At 43.4% G+C, this 22,033-nt stretch overlaps 2 protein-coding genes across 2 annotated transcripts in view; one reads left to right on the top strand and one right to left on the bottom strand.

The window, feature by feature from the left end:
* Positions 1–5,259: 5,259 nt before the first annotated feature.
* Positions 5,260–10,809, top strand: snx11 (sorting nexin 11). Its single transcript, XM_079182475.1, has 7 exons — positions 5,260–5,396; positions 6,412–6,451; positions 6,753–6,839; positions 8,349–8,449; positions 8,608–8,703; positions 8,790–9,014; positions 9,559–10,809. The coding sequence occupies exons 2-7, from the start codon at positions 6,428–6,430 to the stop codon at positions 10,796–10,798; spliced, it is 1,773 nt and encodes a 590-aa protein (XP_079038601.1). The 5' UTR covers positions 5,260–5,396; positions 6,412–6,427; the 3' UTR covers positions 10,799–10,809.
* A 2,274-nt stretch (positions 10,810–13,083) lies between these two features.
* Positions 13,084–22,033, bottom strand: part of skap1 (src kinase associated phosphoprotein 1) — a 30,745-nt gene continuing 21,795 nt past the window's right edge. The window contains exons 10-13 of the mRNA XM_079182481.1: positions 21,972–22,025; positions 21,739–21,848; positions 13,551–13,653; positions 13,084–13,221 (exon numbers count right to left, since the gene is read on the bottom strand). Of these exons, the coding sequence (XP_079038607.1) occupies positions 13,561–13,653; positions 21,739–21,848; positions 21,972–22,025 (257 nt within the window). The 3' untranslated portion in view covers positions 13,084–13,221; positions 13,551–13,560. The remainder of the gene's footprint in view (positions 13,222–13,550; positions 13,654–21,738; positions 21,849–21,971; positions 22,026–22,033) is intronic.

The raw sequence follows: 22,033 nt of genomic DNA on the forward strand, positions 1-22,033 counted from the left end.
TCTGTATCTCTGTACTTTCCCATCAGTAGAACAACATCTTTCAAAACATCCCAATATACTAGAATATATTTTACCATTATGATACTTAATACATATTTTACCATTACAGCGTTCCCTGGCCCCCTCTAGAAAACCAACACTAACTAGAAAATAAAAACTCAATTAGTCTACTGGCTCAAACTAAAGACAGTACTAAGCTCCCTGCCAACGTGAGGAGGCGTCACCTTAAACAAAGCATGGATCTCTCAGAGCAATCGAGGTTTATTGTGTCACTAATCGCAACTTAAGCAGGGGCTAATTGTGTGTGACGACAGGGTTTTGAGGGAAACAATTTAAAATTTGAACGTGGAATCAATAAGCAACGCTCTCAAATTAAAACAACAGGCTTTTGAATAAAGATAGGAAAAAAGCACAATATTTCTTGCCCTGTGTTATGTGCCATGTGGTGTGTCGGATTTGTATACAAACAGAAGCAGGGTTGTCTCTTGTGTGAGTAATTATGTGTGACTTCAGACTTGACCTGTTCTGAAATCTTTCATCGCACATTGAGCAGCTGAACGGTTTCTCTCCTGTGTGGGTTCTCTCGTGTGAATTTAAAGTTGAACGATGGTTAAACTGAGCAGCTGAAAGGCTTCTCTCCTGTGTGGATTAGCATGTGTCTCTTTAAATTTGAAGAACAGTTAAAAGATTTCTTACAGACTGAGCAGCTGAAAGGTTTCTCTCCTGTGTGGATTATCATGTGTGTCTGTAAAGTTGAACCCCGGTTAAAAGAGTTCTTACAGACTGAGCAGCTGAACGGTTTCTCTCCTGTGTGGATTCTCATGTGTGCATTTAAATGTGAAGAACTGTTAAAAGATTTCTTACAGACTGAGCAGCTGAAAGGCTTCTCTCCTGCGTGGATCATCATGTGTGTCTGGAAAGTTGAACCCCGGTTAAAAGATTTCTTACAAACTGAGCAGCTGAAAGGTTTCTCTCCTGTGTGGATTCTCATGTGTATCTTTAGAATTGAAGATGTGTTAAAAGATTTCTTACAGACTGAGCAGCTGAACGGTTTCTCTCCTGTGTGGATTCTCATGTGTGCCTTTAAATGTGAAGACCTGTTAAAAGATTTCTTACAGACTGAGCAGCTGAAAGGTTTCTCTCCTGTGTGGATTCTCATGTGTAGCTTTAGATATGAAGAAGTGTGAAAAGATTTCTTACAGACTGAGCAGCTGAAAGATTGCTCTCCTGTGTGGGTTCTCATGTGTACCTTTAAATATGAAAAACAGCTAAAAGATTTCTTACAGACTGAGCAACTGAAAGGTTGCTCTCCTGTGTGGATTCTCATGTGTAGCTTTAGATATGAAGAACAGTTAAAAGATTTCTTACAGACTGAGCAGCTGAACGGTTTCTCTCCTGTGTGGATTCTCATGTGTGCCTTTAAATGTGAAGACCTGTTAAAAGATTTCTTACAGACTGAGCAGCTGAAAGGTTTCTCTCCTGTGTGGGTTCTCATGTGTACCTTTAAATATGAAGAAGTGTGAAAAGATTTCTTACAGACGGAGCAGCTGAACGGTTTCTCTCCTGTGTGGGTTCTCATGTGTACCTTTAAATATGAAGAATAGTTAAAAGATTTCTTACAGACTGAGCAGCTGAACGGTTTCTCTCCTGTGTGGGTTCTCATGTGTACCTCCAGACCTCCACTTCTGCGAGATGTTTTCCCACACTCAGAGCATGTAAATAGTTTCTTACCAGCACCACATACTGAAACACTGACATGGACTTCATCATGTTTCACAGAGTTTAAACCTGACTGAGGTTCTCTGGTCTCCTTCCAATCATCACTGTCATCAGTGTCTCCAGTCTTCTCATCAGTATCTGGTTCTGGTCCTCCACAGTCCTCTCCATCAGCTTCAGTTTCCATCTGTTCAGTTTGTCTTTGATGAAGCTGTGAGGACTGAGCTTCCTCTTCATCATCTTCAGTCTTCACAGGAGTGAATGAGAACTTGACATCAACCTCCTCCAGACCGTGAAGCTGCTCTCCCTCCTGACTGGTCCAGAGTTCCTCCTGTTCCTCTTTAATGTGTGGGGGCTCTGGGTCCTCCTGTTCCTCTTTAATGTGTGGGGGCTCTGGGTCCTCCTGTTCCTCTTTAATGTGTGGGGGCTCTGGGTTCTCCTGTTCTTCTTTAATGTGTGGGGGCTCTGGGTCCTCCTGTTCTTCTTTAATGTGTGGGGGCTCTGGGTCCTCCTGTTCCTCTTTAATGTGTGGGGGCTCTGGGTCCTCCTGTTCCTCTTTAATGGGTGGGGGCTCTGGGTCCTCCTGTTCCTCTTTAATGGGTGGGGGCTCTGGGTCCTCCTGGTGCAGACTGGAGCTCCTCTCCTGCTGCTCAGGGGGAACCTCTTCTTTAACCACCAACAGCTGCTGGACGTCTGCAGGAAAACAGTAAACACACACAGAGAGACGTTACAAAGGAATGTTAGTATTGAGCAAATAGTCTCCTGTACGTACACTTTTATTGCCTGCCATCATTCCCTCTTACACTCCCTGTGCACAGTTACCAAACAGACATGCCGACACAAATTCTAAAGACAAAGCACCAGCAGCAAAGAGGTCATCAATAGTTTACATGGCAAAAAAGTGTGGCACTACCAACATCGTTAAGAAGTATTCAAAGAACCTGCATCGTCCATAAAGTCCGGCTTAGATTTGACCATGTGGGCAGTTATAGTTTCCAGTGTAGCAATGGACCCAGATAATATAATACTTTAATCCAGTGGCGGGCCGTCAGGGCCTGCAAAGCCTTCTCTGCTGGCCTAAACAGAATCACAAAGTTATAGCTATTTTATAATTTAATAATTTTTCTGAAATACACTACATGTATCATAATTTATAAAAATATTTTCCCCATTATCTTATTTTCTCATTGCACAGCTACTGTGCTCCTCAGTTGCTCTGCTTCCAGTGCAGCTTGTTTTAAGTAGAGCTTTTATCCAATCAGATTTCACCTCTGTGTCTCTAGGTAGAAGAGAGGCCCCAGGCCTGCAGACTCACCAGTGAATCCATGTGCAGTTTAAGTGAATGGGGACGATATTGTTGATTGGCATAGTCTTCAACCAATCAGATCTTCAGTTTAACATTCTTTGACGTGCCAGAGCGGCCTACAGCTACGTCAGTATTAGCAGCAGCGCTGCAGTGAGATTCTGTGCTGTGATTGGTCAGTGGGCGAGCACGTGACTGTCGTGAAACGAAACTTAACAACAGAGGCTTAGTCAAGTAGTAATTATTCATATTGAAAGATATGAATGAAATTATGATATTTTTTGCATTTTGCTTGGTGCAGATTTTTTATTTTTTTTACCTAGCTTTGTTTTTTAACACTCAATGGCTGAAGGAGGAGAAACGGATTTGTGAGTTGGGATTTAACTGTGGGATTAATCTTTGTCAACAAAGAAAAGAGGATGTGATCAGCATTTGGTAAGTCAACTGGTTCGTTTTTCTACATCTAATATCTGAATGGCCCATGAGTGTGTAGCAGAATGTGTGTTGCTGCTGTTTTTCCCCGTTGACCTAGTTAGCCTAGCCTCCCAGAACACTTGCGGGGCATCAGCTGTTTTTTGTTGTGGTTCTTTTTTTTCGGTTCAGAGGTCACACAGACCGCTGTCTCCTAGTGAGCGCAGAAAATATTATATTTCCTACAATTTAAGCTTCTGTATTTTACAAATGCACTAGTATTATTCAAACGTATTGTTCGGTTTCTAAGCCTCGTACCAAACGGTTTAACATATTAACCATTTTAGAATTCAACACGCTGCAAAATCAACGTGGTATTATCAAAGAGAACAAACTTTACTTTAAGTGTAAATATTTTCTGTCATCTAGAAGCTGAGAGAACAGATCAGAAGAAGAAGAAAAAGATTCATTGAATCAACAGTCTCACTCCAAACTACACAGAAACGTTATCAGCCGGAGCATGAACAGAAGAAATAAGTGAACCAACCTGCTCTGTGTAACCGCAGTTGAGGGTTGAAAACAGCGTCCAGTAGCTTCCGTTGTCGCTCTTTCTCCTCTTTTAAAGGAGAAAGCTCCTCCTCGTGCTCTGCTATCGTTCTTTCAAACAGACCACCAGACCAACCTGCTCTGTGTATCCGCAGCTGAGGGTTGAAAACAGCGTCCAGTAGTTTCCGTTGTCGCTCTTTCCCCTCTTTTAAAGGAGAAAGCTCCTCCTCGTGCTCTGCTGTCGTTCTTTCAAACAGACCACCAGCCGCAGTTAGTCGCTGGTTGACTAAATATATCAGCATTTGGACTTTAGACATTTTCACTAAATCACAGAAACGTCTCCTCCAGACAAACTCCTTTAAAAACGGTTTGCTCACTCTGAGCTGCGCTGTGTTGCTAGGTTATATTCGGGTCCGTCTACTTCTTGGTAGCATGCTAACTTCATTAGCTCCGTGGGATACCAGGAGACAATCCACCAACGGCACAAACTTTCTCTCCACACAAACTCCGTAAAAAGCACCGTTTACTAGTGATGGTTTCTTCCGTGTCGAGGCTTCGAAGCGTGTGTCGCGTAATCAGGAAGATGTTTGTCAGGCGCATGTCGAGGCTCGTGTTGATGACGTTTGTGGTCACGTTCGAAGCCTCGCGAGCCGGCCGTACCACGTGACTGATTCAGGAAGTGGTTCACGGGTTTGGCGAAATATATAAATTAATATAAGGGTTAGGGTTAGTTAGTATATAAATATATAATATATATATAATAATATATAATATACATAGAATAATATAAAAATATGCATTTGCTTCAGTGACGATCTCCTCACAGGTCCCTTCATCCCCTCGCCAGTCTTTCCATGAAAACGACATGCAATTCTACATATTAATACTTATAATGATATATAACATCTAACATTTACAAAAGTCACCAGTAATAGTTACCTTATGTCGAATTGCATGTCGTATTTTTTCCGGCAAAAAAAACCATCATAATCTTTATTTTATTTTTCTAATTTTTTTTCTGGGTGGATATATATATATAATTTTTTTTGGGTGGATTTTATATTATTTTATTTTTTTCGGGTGGATTTTTTATTTTATTTTGCTGGCGGGAATGGGCTTCCATATGATTCAGTTAAAATACTTTGCAAAAAGAATTAATGTTTGGTAAATTGTAAAAAATAAAAAATAAATCGGTTCCATGCCCCTCCCACACTTTACTGAGAACCGCGCGCGCACACCGGAAGCAGATACGTGTGACGTATCAGCAGCTTGTGACTTGCGAAATGGAGAATAGGAGCTGTCTGAAAGAAACGAGCCTCTTCATCTGAGGGTTGAATAAAAGAGAAACATCGACACGCAGCGACCACATCAACAACAGCCGATTAACACCAACACATCGGCCGATAAACACCTCATGAAAGTAAGTAGTTAGCATTTAGCTTAGCTGATGTTTCGTGGAGTCACATTGTTTATAAGTGTGATCATTCAGGCCAAACTGCTAAAGTTACCTTAAAGAAAGTCGTCAGCTGTCATTAAAGGTCGTAAAAATGTGAATTAGTTGGTGATTTGATATTTTAATAGTTATTTTGTATATCTATGACTGTGTTTACACCGTAACATTTAAAAAAACAAACATAAAACCCTATAAATGATCATCATAGCTTTAAATACTTTGTTTTGATGGGAAATAAATGTTAAAGTTTAAGTAACAGTGACGTAGTCTGTTACTGATTATCAGCTTCGTCTGAGATCCATAAGAGTTGATTATCTGAACATTCATTAATATTTGTTGTGACATTTGATTAATCATATACGTTTATATCCTCTAGGTCTGTGTTTAATGTGAGGAATTGCTTTGTTTCTGTAATTTATATTTATGTATTCTTGTGTTTGTCGTGTTAAAATGTAAAATTATTTTTCTCTTGTAAGATTTTTTTCACCATCTATAGACACTCAACATAATTTATAACTCGATCACATATACTATATTGATTACATTTAATGAAATTCATTCATGCTTATTGGTTCCACAGTTTCATTTCTATGAACATTAAACAACAAATAAACACTCTTTAAAATAACTTCTATAATAGTCTGCTCTATGTCTCTTTTTGTTAGTTGCTTTCTGGAGCGCGGCACAAAGAACTTCAGTACACGTTGTACTGTGAATGATTTGATTTTAAACAACTAATTGATTATTTAAAACCAGTCAGCTGATCACTTGATGATGAAAAGAATGGTTTCAGGGGTAATGCTGCTTTAAAAAGCTCCTCATAGTGTGAGTCACTAACGCTAACCCTAAAGAGAGAGAAAAGCCTGCTCCAGTGACTCGGTGGGTTTCCTCTGACCAGCTTCTCTTTTGGAGGATGAGTCATCAGCTCATGACAGAACCACAGAAGACAGTTTGATCCTTTATCGATTTCTCCTCTTTGCAGTGCAGCACTCAGTAGGATGATCAGCAATCAAGAAGAAGATGTAAGTAACCTCCCACTCCTTTTTATATATGATATTAAAGTATTAATATCTAACGTGAGTTCTCCTTTCGGTGAATCTGTAACTTAAAGTTCCGCTTAACAAAGAACAAAGAACAAAGAACAAAACCTCCATTGATGTGTTTAAAAGCATTTGAGGAACTCTTTGAAGAGGTGACGCGTGTCTTCTCTACACTCTAATCTACCATCTTTGGTTTAACCACGATGCTGCAAAACACACACACACACACACACACACACACACAGTTATTATTTAAACTTGTGACTCTGTTTCTGTCCATCAGGAGTTTGTGGCGGTGCGGGTTCAGGATCCCCGCATGCAGAACGAAGGCTCATGGAATTCATACGTGGATTATAAAATATTTCTCCATGTGAGTATTAATTAATACTTAGATTATAATACATTACTATTACAACATGTCTGGTCACTTTCAGTGCGAGCTACTTGGGAGCTGAAACCAATTGTCTATTTAATCGCGTAAGTCGAAGCCGAGATGTTTCAGCTTCTCAGATTTTCTTCTTTTTCGGGTTTTATTTCATTGCAAATTGAATATTTTAAAGTTTTGCACGGTTGGTCATGTGAAAGAAAGACATGAAGACAACACGTTGGGGTTAGAAAGCTGGACAGGAGCATTTCTTCACAATTTTCTGAAAATATATCTGGAAAAGAATTGACAACAAACGAAGTGTTTGCATCTAATTTGCTTTATGCAAAGATGAAGGACGTTGAGGAGCATTTGTTGCCTCACCTTAGAATGAGACAATGGGCTGTTTACTGAGACAGGATTCCTGAACCCAACCCCGATCTGCAGAAGCCACTGAGTTGGCAGCAGCGTGGATTCCTCTCCTTTAGTTTGGACAGGAGTGGATGTTTGTGTTGAAGAACGCTGTGTCAGCAGCAACGCTCCGCGGCTAGACGGATGTTGTGAGGGTGTTGACTCATGAAATTGGCTGAAGTCAGGTGACGTCACATGATGTTTTATCATTCTGGTTGTCATCGTTATGCTTCTGTTTTTCACGGGTGAATATTTGAATCATGAATCCAGAATCGAACGAGTAGCTTTAAACCTGCACAACAGTTAACTGTTTCATCTAAAAACTCAACACATTATTATTTATATTTATATTTTAAAACCTCTGAAGAATACACCTTAACATGTCTACTCAGTCTTAACAATGTGTAAGTCTGCATCCAGCAATTACATTCATTATCCTGCAGATTATTTCCTTAATATTTTATCTATAACATGCCGGAGAACAGTGAGTTATTAGGTTATTTTTACCCACAACTTCTGGTTCTACCAATTCCCTCAAACCCAAAGAAAAGCATCAAACACTCACATTTAAAAGCTGGAACGAGACGATGTTTTTAGTTATTTTCTGTTTAAGAATGAAGTGAATTGATTGAAACAGGAGTCACGTTAAATACGTGACCGTGTTACACGTCACTGGAACAAATCAGACGTGTGACAGTTCTGCTCTAAACTCAGCAGCAGTTGAGTCATTTCAGTTACAGCGTTCCGTTGAAAGGGTTGATTGTAAATACGTTTTAATACATTTTGAAATGAAAGAATAAGGCTGGTGTTATCGTGTATTTTCTCTTTGTGTCAACAAATCACATGAAAAGACCGAAATGTAGCACCAAGACCACCGGAGATGTACATCTTTTAAAACTAATATTCATATTTAGTTAAAACAAACAGGAGGAAATAGTGCATTTGTTGGGGACTATTTTCAGTGGCGGATTAATCCACGTTAGGTGTTCTAGTGAGTATTTGTGGCAGCAGGACGGTGTGTGTGTGTGTGTGTGTGATTGAGTCAGAATACAGCGTGTGTGTGTTCATGGTGATGATGTAGTATATATATTCTTTACTTCACAGACCAACAGTAAAGCCTTCACAGCCAAGACGTCCTGCGTGCGTCGGCGCTACAGTGAGTTCGCCTGGCTGAAGAAGAAGCTGCAGAAGAACACTGGTTTGGTGTAAGTCGTTGTGAAGAGTGAGAGCAGCTCTTCTACTATTTTAATGTTTCGTCTGATGACGCTGTGGTGAAAGAGAAACATGTCTGCATGTCACCAGGCTTTTCTAAAGTTCACCATCATATTTATTGAATCAAATATCTACATTTTCATCCTCGTAGGCCGGTCCCAGAACTTCCAGGAAAGTCCTTCTTCTTCTTCTGCAATGAGGACTTCCTGGAGAGGAGGAGGAAAGGACTTCAGGCCTTCTTGGACCAGTCAGTTCTTGTTGATCTGCTGTAATAAAAGTACCTTTCTGTAAAGAAAGCCGCCTTGATAACGAGTCCCCTTTTTGTCCCGGCAGCGTGGTGAACATGACGGTGTGTCTGTCGGACAGCCAGCTCCACCTCTTCCTGCAGACCCAGCTGCCGGTCGGTCACATCCAGGACTGCGTGCAGGGTCACACGCCCTACTCCGTGACGGACGCCATCCTCACGTACGCCTCGTCCAATCGGGGCTACGCTCAGGCCCAGGAGGAAGACTCCGTCAAGGAGCCGAGTCTGACCGTTTCTTACGAGTCCATGGAGAGGTAAGAGGGATTTAAACTGTCGACCGAATGGTGCGGAAATAACCAGTTTCCTTCACTTTGTCCCTTCTGTTTATTGAAGGATGTTCAGGCTGTATCTGCTATTGCAAAGATAAAAAATGTGCTGCATAGTCGGATGTTGATTCTCAAGGGTTCAGCACTACCAACAACCTTTTTACACCTTCAGTAGATTGAATGAAGACCCCTACATGGGTGTGTTTTATGTATTGAATTTAATAAATAGTAAGATGCTTATCTGTAAAAACACAACTTGTTTTTTTTGGACTTCTGTTTGTGTAGATTAAATAAATAAGCTGTAGAGGTGTTGGTAGGCAGATTTTGTTGCTGTTAGACTGAGCCAACTCGCTGTTTCCCCGTTTGCAGTCTTTGTGCTAAGCTAAGCTACCTGGCTGCTGAAACTTAAAGACATGAGAGTCTATATCTATAAGCATATTTCACAAAATGTCTCCCGATTATTCTAAACAAGTTCCTGTTCTGTTGTAAAAGCGAGTTACAGTAAATGTTCTTTCTCTTCCTCACCCCACAGCCCAGCTCCTCACCAACCTAAAGAGGTCTTCAGCCCGGAGCTCTTGTTCTGCGATGACTCTAATCCTCCTGAAGACTTACTGGAGATCTGTGACGAAGACACAGTTGGGCTTCAGCAGCAGCAGCAGCAGGAGGAGGAATCCTCAGTCAGGGTCGTCCAGAAGAACGACCACCTGGAGGCCGTTGTTGAGGACTGTGGCCCGACAGAGGAAACCAGTTTCCTGGGTGAAAACCAGGTTGCTCCTGAGAGTCTCGGCCTTCCAGAACAAATCCAGCAGCAGAGCTGTCAGGTGCAGATACAGACTCCTGTGGAGGTGCACTCTCCTATGGGGGCTGGCTTTGAGAAGGAGGAGTGTTCGGTAAGAGAGGAGAGCGTTACGACAGCAGATACAGCAGAAAACACTGGTCCTCGTCCAGAGGAGGAGAAGGCTGATCAATCGGAAAGTTCTGGAGAAGCAAAGAAGGAAAATGTCGAATCTGAGCCAGAAAAATGTGCGAACGCTGCAGCAATTTTAGATTTTAAGGACGGTGGCTTTGAGGAACAGGGAACAGAAAGCGACGCCGGATCTCAGGAGGAAGTTCTGGAAGCCGTCTGCTCTGAGCAGCAGGTTTTAGAAACTCACGACATCTCTGAAGTCGAAGGTCTCGACCACGTCGCCGGCACGGAGGTTCGCGAGGAAGACGCCGGCTCTCCGGAGGAGTTCAAGAACTCGGACGGACAGAAAGAGCCGGACAACGAAAAAGAAGAGGAATCCGAGAGCAAAGCGGAGACGCCGCTTCAGTCGGAAATCCACGAAGAGACTCGCGATGTGCTCGGTGTCCCAGAGGAGGAAGTCGGCGGCGACGACCTCGTTCAACAAGTGCATCTGGTTCGGATCACAGGCGACAGCGACGAGGACGGACGCTCGTCTTCCAACGACAGCATCGTCCAGGTCAGCGATGAAGAAAGCCTTTGCGACGACGCCGAGGACTCGATCCAGACCGCTAACGGCTGCGTGGAGACGCCTCCTGAGGAGGTCCACTGGTCTCCAGTAGAGGCCTCCAGCAGAACCATGTTGGACCTACACTCGAACGGACACTCTGTGGAAAAAGAGGACATTTCTGTCCACGAGGACGAGGACCAGCAACACATAACCGACATCGGTGACTCCAGGAAATCTCTGGAGTTGAACTTGACTGTAACTGGAGATTTAACCGAAAATAGTGACTTCAGCATCATAGAGAGCAGCAGCATTAGTTAAGCCACAGCAAAGGAATGTGGGAGTTGTCGTCCAGACGCATTCGATCACACGACACATAAACAAGGAAGTACATAAAAAGAATCTGCTTGTTCTGTGCCGCCGTCGAAATGTAGATGATCCGGTCTGTGACACGTGTTGTCGGTCGAGCTTCTTTTGTTTTAAAATAATGAATATTTTAATTTAAAGCGCTCATCTCCATTAACACTCAGGTAAACTGAATCCTCTCTGTGGTGGCTGACTGGGACCAGCAGAGGGCGCTCTAGTTCACAAAAGCAGCTTCGGGTTTTATTTAGTTGTTTTTACTCCTTTAAGATCTAAAGGTTTTACTGTTGTGTGAACATACAATGTGATTTTATTTTTTATTTTAATATCGTAGGGAACTTGGTGACAGAAATATACACTTGAATTAAAGGAGAGATCCACATGTTTAGCTTTTAAAGTCTGTATTAACTCTGTTTGGACTTTTAAAGAGCGTTTGGCTGCTGTAGTTGTTCCTGGTCCTTGAGTGAGACAAATCAAATCTATTTAGGATCTATTTCTATCTGCGTTTCCTGGCAGGGTTGCAGAGGAGAGGGGCAGTAAGAAAAAGACAAAAAAAAACAAAGTTGATTTGTCTCACTCAGACTGCTGAAGCTTCACAGTAACTGTGATGAAACTTTGGACGAGAGAAACAATCCCGTCGACCAACAACAGTCTGAATCTGTCTGTAGACTCACTGGAGGTTAATGTGAAGCTCATAGAATCACTGCTTTAAGTTAACCACTGTGTCCCGTGGAGTCCTGATGATGATCAGAGGACACATAAGTCACTCAGGACGGTTTGATTCAACGTTAAACTGGTTTGGATTCAGACAATTCTTCTAAAATGAAGTTTCACAGGCAGCAGTGTTCACCTGATATTTATTATTAAACAAGGAAACAAATAATTGGTTATGTTAATTAAATTAAAAGTAATTGCAATAGACACCGACACGTCAGTCTCGTGATCTTGATAATAATAAATGTGCATTCTTGTAGTTTTCTGCTCTTTCACTGTACCGTGGTTTGAATACACCGACTCTTATCAGCGGAGGTTTACATGTTCACGTCACTGTAATACTGCCTCTACTCACACTAACTGGTTTAAGGGATGTTGTTTTGAAGTGTGTTTATATGAAGTACTTATTCATAGTCAGTGTATTATTATCTACAGTAGCTTGAGTTTGGAGAAACCAGCAAACATCAGTTTAAGTGGACGCTATATGTGGAATATATTCACCTTTTTACTGCCGTAAAACAGCTCTCTGTCGGAGAATTCAAGTTTTTATCTATGTTCTCTTCAAAGCCACGAGACTCGACATTCACAAAACATGAACTCCTAGAACATGTGAGTAGCTGATCTAGCGCTGCATCCATCAGTCAGTCAGTTTTTATGTGACTTAATCAGAAACAACCCTTTAAAACAATAGTACGTCATAAAACCGCACTTCAAACTATCTCTTCAAGGTGATCTTTTTATGAAAACAGACTTAATTCCCGTTAGTTTGATCTCCACGTTGTTTTCACACTACTGCTGTTGTTGGTGCTTGTGATTCAAATAAATGTTGCTTTTATTAAAGGGACCGGTTTATTGGTTTATTGGTTTATTCTCCTGTTGCACAGAAATGAGCCTCGTCACGTGTCATGTACTCGGAGGATAATAGCAGACGCGGTGTTACTTTCTTCCTCCACAGTAAAACTGATTTTATTATATTCCTCTTATCAAACATCTCAGTTTTAAGACATTGGAGCAATGCTGCCGCCTAGTGGCTGAAGATGAAACCGTTCAATGACCCCACACAGAAATCACACAGAGCAGTAAAGGCTGTCCAAGTCTTTGGATATTTCAGTGAAATAATCAACTTACAATGCATTTAAAAATATTCTACATAATGTACATCTGCTGTTTTTAATGTGTTTCACTGATCAAACGAGAAAAAAAGTTATCGGTCCATAATAATACATTAATTTGCACTAAAGCTGCAGCTAACAGTTATTTCCATGATTGATTATTCTGTTGTTTTTCTGAATAATCAGTTAATATTTTAGTTACAATTTACCAGAATTTCAGATTACTTTTTTGTCAAACCATCAGTCAAAAACACAAATATGTTCAATGTATAACAATATAAAACAGAACAGAAGACAATCCTCACATTTGAGAGGCCTTTCTTGATACATTGACAAACAATTATTAAAATGTATCTTATCTTCTGTTGGTGGACTAACTGATTAATCTGCTTCAGCTGTAGTTTGCCCATTAATATTAACGGTGTTAAAGGTTCTACGTGAGGGTAATCGTGGACAGGAATAAGCACCGCTGATTTACATGATACAGTCTTATGAAGGAGAATCATTTTCAAATGACAAAACAGAGATTCATGGCCGGACGTGTCGGCAGCAGCACTGTGAAATAAAAGCACACCATCAGAGAAACATTAATAATTCAGTGTTCATTCTAAGCTGCGCCTATCTAACAGTATTAGGGAATCATTTTCTTAAATAGGACAAGCGACGCTGTAATCATGCTTTTGTTGCACATATTTATTGTCGCCCGTTGCCCCGCTTTAGGTTGCTCTACGCAGTACTTCTTCCAGCCAGCAGATGCCATAAATGGCAGGTCAACGACTGAATACAGCTCGATGGCAGTCTGGATGAGTACCAGGGGGACCGTTGCTGTGTATTAGGCCACAGTAATGGTCCATAATGCTGATGATAAGAGAGTGCCTCGGTACCTGTTGCAGCTCACAGGATGTAGGCCGGGTGCATGAATTCCTTGGGGACGATGCCCACGGTGCCGTTCAGCTCGCCGACCCACCAGCCGTGGATGTTGTACTCCTGGAACCCAAAATGAAGAAATAAAACAAACGGTGAGTCTCCGAGGGGACAAGTAAACCAAGCAGGATGGAGCGCCGATCACACCTTTTTATTTGATCCGAGCGCCCCGTTTGTCTCGTGTTATTAACATTAGAGCGACCATTCGAATGATTTGAACTGCAATTACATGTGGCGCTGGTCCCCCACAGCGGCTGCTGAAATAATACGGTTTAAAAACCGGATAAAGTCAACTTTAACAAAGGGAATCCAGGAGGGACCGGATCCCACCACCAAACAGCCGTGTACAGTATTCCAAGAGACACCGGGGTGCTTTTACCTCCAGGGTGTTCATTCAAAGATGGGAGAAGAAAGTAAACAAGACTATTGAGACGATGTCTAAAATAAAACAGGGTTGTTTTACTGCTCAAGAGCCACGACAGCAGTGTGATCAGACCAATTATAACAAGACTTCATTCATGCACTGTGATTAAAACTAAGATGAAATGCTCGGTTACTTTAAAAAAAAATAAATAAAAGGCCTCAATGCAGTTAATAAAATCTAGTTTCTCACTTTTATCTAAAGAAAAAAATATTTAGAGCATAAAATAAAATAAGCAGCTTCAGCAAATCGTTTGAGTTTTCTTTGTAACTCCTCGTGGGCATTTGCAATAATTCTGGACATTTTCTAGACTAAATGTTAAGGGAATAAAACAACAACAATAAAGCATTATGCACCAATTTAAATAGTTATAATAAATTAAATTAGGAACCAGGAATGCTCTGATGAAGGTCCTCATAGACCGAAAGCTAAAAATAAAGAGTAGATTTAACTGTGAGGATATCTATAAATGAAATAAAATAAAAACCCAACACTTCGACTTCTGTTTATGTAGAAATACAAGAAAGAAAACACGATAAAAGTCCTGGTTTTAACTGACTGAATAAAAACTCATTCGTGATTTAAATAGCAGGAAAGTCCGACAAGAAGGTGTTGAAAATATAATTTGGAGACACTGAAATTTAAAATGTAACCTTGTATATAAATATCACTCTTTTAAATGAGATGCTTAATGTAACGTTTCATTATTGTTGGCTGAATTTACATTTGCCATATATACCTTTCGGAAGTATCGAAATGTATTGAATTAAATTGTGGGTGAGATTTTATGTTGCATGTAATCATCAGTGAAGGAATCACAATCAAATCCATGTCACATAAAATGAATACACTCCTAATACACAATGATTTAGTTATTAGACATTAATTTAAAGTTAAAATATTCTACAATTACGGCTCATAAAGAATCCAAAACATGCAGGTATTTTACGTAAAACTGAGATAGCAAAATCTTTCATTCAGTCTCGTTCAAAGTGCTTTAAGCGTTTTAGGAACTGGAGTCGCATCGACAACAACGTGATCATCCGATCGCAGCAGTTGGGCTCTAACCAGATCTGTTCTGGATCAATATTTGGCCGGACACCAGAGGGGCGCTGAGGCCCAGCAGTGGGAGCACAGGAGGCACCAGCTGAACCCATCTCTCTCCTCTGTTCGCCAGCAGATTGGGAATGGCTGCGTGAACAGTTTGTCTCGGCCCTGAGGAGAAGATGAACCACTCGGCTATCACACACACACACACACACACACACACAGACACACACACACACACACACACACACACACACACACACACACACACACACACACACACACACACACACACACACACACACACACACACTCACACACGTGCTACGTGCGTGTGCGAGCGGCAACACGTACATCTACGTTCTACATGTCTTGAGATTGGAATCAGACTTCTAGCTTTAACAGGTATTTTAGATGTGAAAACACACACATTCTGTGACATGATGGGCAGCGTTTTGTCAAAGGTTGAGCCTCCCTCCATCCAGAGGAATGAGGCCTGCAGCTAATGAGAAGTGTTTGGACAGCGGCGATGAATGGATCGCTCAAGGAAAGGGATAAAACCGCGAGACTCAAGTGTTCTTACAGCACAAACAGGTACCCACAACGAGCAGATTGTCCATCCAGGCCTCATCGTTTTAACCCACGAAACCTGGCTGACAGCTCACGGTGGGACGCTCCAGTGTGCTTGGCTCTGACTGACTATTCAGTGTGTGTTTGAGCTCATAAAGCACGAGAAAGTTAAGTCCGAAATGGTCTTTTTTATGCCCCCCTTAAGACCGTAGAGGGGGGAAAAGCCCGGTTGCGGAAAGCTGGCTCTGGTTCCCATTCGTGATAACGTGAACAGAGGAGGAGGAGAGGGGGGGGGAGACAGACGGACGGGAGGGGAGGCATCGCAGAGAGAGGGAGCGAAACAGTTTTTCTCTCCCTTGGGGCCGTCGCAGCACAATTCCACCAACCGTAGTGACAGAGAGTTTTATTTATCTCCGAGGCCCATCTGTGCAGTCGGTCTCAAATTCTCCCCGAGAAAGGTCTTTTGGATTATCAGCGCCGCCATTTTAATACAACTGCTACATCACAGAGTGGGTGCCAATGGCGGTGGAAGTCTGTCAGGCGTGCAGAGTCCATCTTCCTCATACTTGAAATGGGTTCATCCAGAGTACACCTGCTGTAATAGGGACATTCCACGAGGCGCGCAGACTAAATTATCCAAATGACAAAAACTATGCAAACTCCTCAATGTCCTCTTCCTTCTGTTTGCTCTCCTCTCTTAGGCTGATTTGTTTTTTTGTGTGATTTGGCATCATAAGCCATGAAATGCCAACGTTCAGGGGCAAAGAACGGGCTCGTGTGATGAACATCAAGCGTCCCCGAGAGTTCTGGGAGACGTCTGGTTTTCATCTCATTAACAAGATATAGCACGATGCCCAGTGTGTCGTCTGAGAGGTGACACATATCTGCAACCTGGATGCAGATCAGACCCACTGTGTGATGGTGTGTGCGCGTGTGTGTGTGTGTGAGGGTGTGTGTGTGTGTGCGTGTGTGTGTGTTGCCAAACAGCGCCGTGTCGTGGCGGCTGCGGCGCGTTGACTCGTTGACCTCCCGGTGACTCCTCCGCTGAGAGAAAAGGAGGGGGGGGTGGATGAGCGTGGGCGGGGCTGGCGCTGAGAGTGGGTTGCTATGACAACACCTGCAGTGTACCGGCGCGATCGTTTATTTACCACTCAGGGGGGGGGGCTGGCTAATGGTGGCATTCTGATAGGCCCATCGCTCACGCTCCCGAAAACCGGAGGACGGATTGACAGCCATACCCCGAGCCTGGAGCGGGGAGAAGGTGAGTCGAGGGCTGGGGTGGATGCGGAGAAAAAGACAACGGGGGTGGCGTGGCGGGGGGAGGGTGGCGTGGCGGGGGACGCCATCATCCCCATCGTGTACCGAAACAAAACACAAGCTTTGAAGAAAATCAGAAAATAAAATGCACCCTTTTTGGGGGAGAAAATGTAAAATATTCGACAGATGTCCTCTTCTTCCCCTCTTTTCCTTCCTCATCTTGTTCTCTCACACAAATGACACACACACACATGCACACACACACACACACACACACACACAATCCCAAATGCATACAAACTAGGGGGAGTGCTAATAAGCCTGACACATGAGGCATCTTTCCTCGGCCACCAGCTGACTGAGGCAGGCCTTGGGCGTGATGGAGCGCAGGAAGTCTCTCATTGCCCTGCCGCTGAACCCGCCGCCTGGGTGTTACAATCTCTCCCTCCCTCCTTTCCCCCCATCCTCCCTCCTTTCCTCCCCTTCCTCTCTTTCCATCTCTCCTGTAGCAGCCTTTCCACTTGCATCCTCTCTGTTGTTTTTTTTCTTCTTTCTGCTCTACATCAGACTCGTCTGATACACTGCAGCTCTCTGCAGTTCTTCCATCACGGGTCACTGTAACAAAGAAACATGGACACCTCCAACGCAGATCTGTAACCCGCTATTAGGTTAGCGAGCTCTCCTCCTCGCTCACACAGGTAACAGCTAACAATCGACCAGATAAGACAAGAAACTGTGGGGGAAAAAAGCTTATTTTGGGGCTGTTACAGGGACTCCGTACCAAAAGTAATCTTGTCGAAATCCATCCAGAAATATGGACGACAATTCTGCACAACCAGAGATCGAAACGGCTACTTAGTGTCCATTTTTTTCCAAGTGGGCTTTTAATTAAATCAGCGAATTGGCTTCAAATTGGAAACATGACAGAGCATGAGAACGTTTGAAAATATCTCAGGGACGATGAGATTTAATAAAAAGAAAACCTACTCGCTCCTTTCTAATGCACGCCTGGGATTACAGATAGCTCCTTAACTTAATAGCAATTTAAAGTGGATTTGTGTATGCCACTGAGTGTCTGTAATGATGGCTGTTTACGCCGCCCCTCATTTATAATAATTAGGCATGGAATGGATTGGGGGTGGGTTGCTCGGACGCGGTTCTGGGCTATTGGCTTGGGCTGAATAATGACCTACTGTAGTTGACCGGGAGTTGACCGCTGCCTCCTGCATGACCCCCAAACCCCAGACTCACCCCCTGCTACTTTGGGTGGTAAATAGGATGTCTTGCCTGTCTATAGCGTCTTGGTGTCTATGGCCACAATAGCAGCCAGGGGTCTTTAAATGGGTGTGTGACAGAGAAAAGGAGAAAGAAGAGGAGGGGGGGGGGCGCAGGGTTCACACAAAAGAATAAAAGGATCCACCCTCTTTGTCTCTCTTGCTTGACTTTTCCCATCTGATTGTTTGCCCACTTTTTCTTTTCTTCGTCTGTATTCAGTCGGTGTGACCTGTGGGCAGCGGCCCCAAATGGGCTTGTTAAACAGAGAAGCAGCCTGTTATGACCCTAAAGAGGACTGTCACAGGTAGCCCGGGCAGAAAACCAGTGGCCATTTAAAAGCACAGAATGAGTTTCAGAATCTCTTATTTCAATCTTTAACATCATAACTTGTATTTATAAAGAGGCTATAAATCACAGCAAGTAAATCTATACGGCTGTAAATCAGCTCCTGGTGTTTGTAGAAGTTGTCATATAATAAAAAGAGTAACAGAAACGGCCACAAGGTGTCAGTGGTGTCCACGCTCTCCTCCTCCCTGACAAGCAGCCGCAGCTGAAACACTTTGGCCAAATGTGATGCCGTGACGTTGGGCTTTCGGGGGACGCACGGGATTGGCTGGCTCGTCTTCCCTCTCTCTAGCGTTCCGGTTGGACGGCGGGCGGGCGGGAAGGAGGGGAGAGGTGAGCGGGGCGACGGAGAGGAAGAGGAAGAGGTGGCAGCAGCGCTTGCCAGAGTTTTAAGGACCCTGGATGGGTTTGTGCCATAAATCTCTTCCCACTCCATCCCCGCCGTTCTCCATGAGTGCCTGTGGGAATACAGGAATGTGACAGCTGACCTGTAGAGCCCATGTCTTTTGATTCTGGACACATAAATTAGAGGGCAAGAATGCAAGACAACCTTACGGTTCAGTGTGGAACATGGCCGACTAAGTACACGGGCACTACGCGTGTCAGGGAGAAGTGAAACAACGGCTTCAAGCCGCCGTGACAAAGTGATGCCACGTTCGCGTTGTAAATCCTGCAACAGATATCTTGTTGCGCGTCACGACGCAGTGGAAATGTGAGCGAAACACCTCAAGAAAGAAATCTCAGCGTGTGATGTGGCAGAAAACGGAGCTCGGCCGGTGTTTGTCATCACACACTAAAACGTCAGCGTGTAAACTATAATGCGCATTAGAAAAATGCAAGCTCTCAGAAATGAAATGCCAGAGCAAAACTCACAAGATGGATTTAACGGTGCGCTCGTACCTCATGTATCAGCGCGCTGAGTATCGCCGTCGAGCTCTGCAGGAAAGCAAGTTAGGCATCGCTGGAACCGGCGGCGGAGGCTCACTCACTACGAGATTAATTCTCTCGAACTAATGGGATTCATATGAGTTGTGAGGTTCCTAATTTATTTACTTTGTCAGGGACACACAGATATGCGCACACACACAGAGAGCAACACACAAGGGGGAAAATAACACAAATACAGTAAAAATGCCCCCACTTTACAGTAAGTGAGAGATCAATAATGATGGATGAGGGCCTTTTATACAATCGGCATGTTCTCCTCAGTTCACAGCCATATGACACCGCGCCTGTGGCTATCCCATTCTGCACTTCAGCAGTCAATCACATCCCAGCTTTAAAAATAACAGTTTGTTAGCACCATTGATTTAGCACTTAGAGCGTGTCCTTATTACCTTGTAATTATGGTCAGTGTTGACATAACAGCACAGACAACCAGGCCTCCCACCCTCTAAGAATTTATGGGCCCTGGTTTTATTACGGCCATTTCATGTGTCTAGGTCCCCAGTTAAGCGACAGACTTGAGTTCTAGCCAAGGGCCCGTATTTCACTCATCGAGGTCAGGGTTCTCAGGAATCCCCACCCGTAAAAAAAAAACCCCGAACGTGGGCAGGGGCGTGAGTGTACACACAGGAGACGCAGGGAAGCCCTCCCCAAGGGCTCATTAAAGCAAATAGCCGATTACAGGCTATAATCCAAATAATGCTATTCATGGGGGGAAATGTGACGCTTTTAGGACGACGAAATGGGACGCGGGCGGAGTCGTGTCGTCACACCGAACCAAAGAGTCGGAAAGCCGTCCGGAGATCGCGTCTGAATAATTTACAACCAGACCCTGGCTTTAAATCCATTAGAGGAAAAAGCTAGAATACTCTCCCCGTAGTCTGTCACTATGTTATAACTTCAGCGTACAGCTCGACAAAACAAGAGCAATCCGTGTCATTAAGATTGTGAGATACTACAACCTAGTCTTGCTTACAACCTGGAACTTATTTGGCTTTTAAAGGTCTTCGGAGGAGCAGTAATGTGATCCATACAGTGAAAAGTAATACAGGCAGGGCTGAGGCTGTCTGAGGCGGATCAGCAGCGCAGCCAGCTCCCCTTTGTTTCCCCAAGTACGCTGCCTTTTGTCATCCTTGCGTGAAAAATGGACATGGCTGTTTTGACATTTCCCCCTATCAACCAGCACGCACAGACAGCGAAGGCTGGCATCTCATTAATCTGGCACTGCCAAGAGAGCCTCAATTAAAAGTCCATCTTGTGTGAAGAGCATATTTCACCTGTGCCATATCTGCTCTTACAAACAAAAGAGCTGCATATCCCTCCACATAAACAGATACCGTGTGTGTTTATCTATCTTAAACTTCTTTAATGTACGATAAAAAAGTCAGAACATTATTGTTTTCTGCACTAAAACTGGAAAACATCACAAATAATTAAGATTCAGGGGCTGCAGCTGCTGATTGAAGAGGAGGTTGAATACATCATTTCTCAATCTCTACTGCATAATTACCAACACAAAAAAAAAAGCTGAATACACTGTAAATTCTTCCTCCCTCCACTCTTCAGATAATTTCGCCTAAACACAGAACATGATGATTCAATCTCAAACCGACCAATAGAAACAGTCTGGGGGAAACAAGTCCCTGCGCGCAGCAGAGCAAAAGTGCCCAAATTACAAGCCATTGATTTCCAGTAGGGCGGCTTTTCACTGGTAGATACTCTGCATGTAACTACAAGACGGCCATAAAGCACGAGGAAATAGATAGAGAGAGAGGAAAAGAGCTGAGATGCAGGACGGCTTCACCTGCAGTTTATGTCAAACAGAAAGGAAAGGGCTTCGCATGGCTGCCTCCTCAATTAACCCCGGTGATGGAGGCTCCGTAATGAACAACAGCACCATTACGCAGCGCCCGAACGGCACTTCACCCTCGTGGCCTGGGAGGAGACAATGCCGCTGTTGGTGCTTTCGCTGCTGCATCGAGTCACGAGCGCTCGCTAACAGAAGGGTTTAGACGTTGGGGATATCAGCGTGTTGGGAGAGTAAACGAGGGGCAAAGTGATTACTGGCATTGATGTTGTTTAATCCTCAAATAATTACATATTCTACACATTTCAAACTACTTTAACTGATCTTGTAATTATGTGTCTGAGTCAAGGGTGCAATCAGGAACGGTTTCCATTAGAGGTGAACGGCGGTCTCCCATTTCAACTGAAAGTGTGTCCAGAAACCACTGAATTCTGGGAGAACTTTAAAAAAACCTTGTGGATTATTATTTTTTTTTGCTGACCTTGCTAATGATGTAGATGAGATCTCCTCGCTGGAAGGGCAGCTCGTCCGGCTCGTCGGACTGGCAATCCCATAAACCCTGGTAGAAGTTAGCGTAATCTGATGACCAAGCTGAAATGGGGAAAATGCAGAACGCAGATTTAAGTAAAAGAGCGAGACGAGGTTCTTTTCCCACAGCGAACTATTAAGCTGGAGATTTCCCTCATTATTAGCAGACTGTAATGAGGTCCTGACCTGGTTTGTTGTTCTTTTCACTGCTCTCATCTGTCGGATCTGGAAAGTCCTCGTCTAAACAC

This window comes from Pholis gunnellus (genome assembly GCF_910591455.1).
Source record: "Pholis gunnellus genome assembly, chromosome: 21".
NCBI classification, from domain to species: Eukaryota; Metazoa; Chordata; class Actinopteri; order Perciformes; family Pholidae; genus Pholis; species Pholis gunnellus.

Bases quoted from the DNA above. Each gene is read 5' to 3' on its own strand.
- snx11 (XM_079182475.1), top strand. From the start codon at position 6,428: ATGATCAGCAATCAAGAAGAAGAT. The intron at 6,452-6,752 runs GTAAGTAACCTC...TCTGTCCATCAG, and splicing joins TCAGCAATCAAGAAGAAGAT to GAGTTTGTGGCGGTGCGGGT. The intron at 9,015-9,558 runs GTAAGAGGGATT...CTCACCCCACAG, and splicing joins TCTTACGAGTCCATGGAGAG to CCCAGCTCCTCACCAACCTA.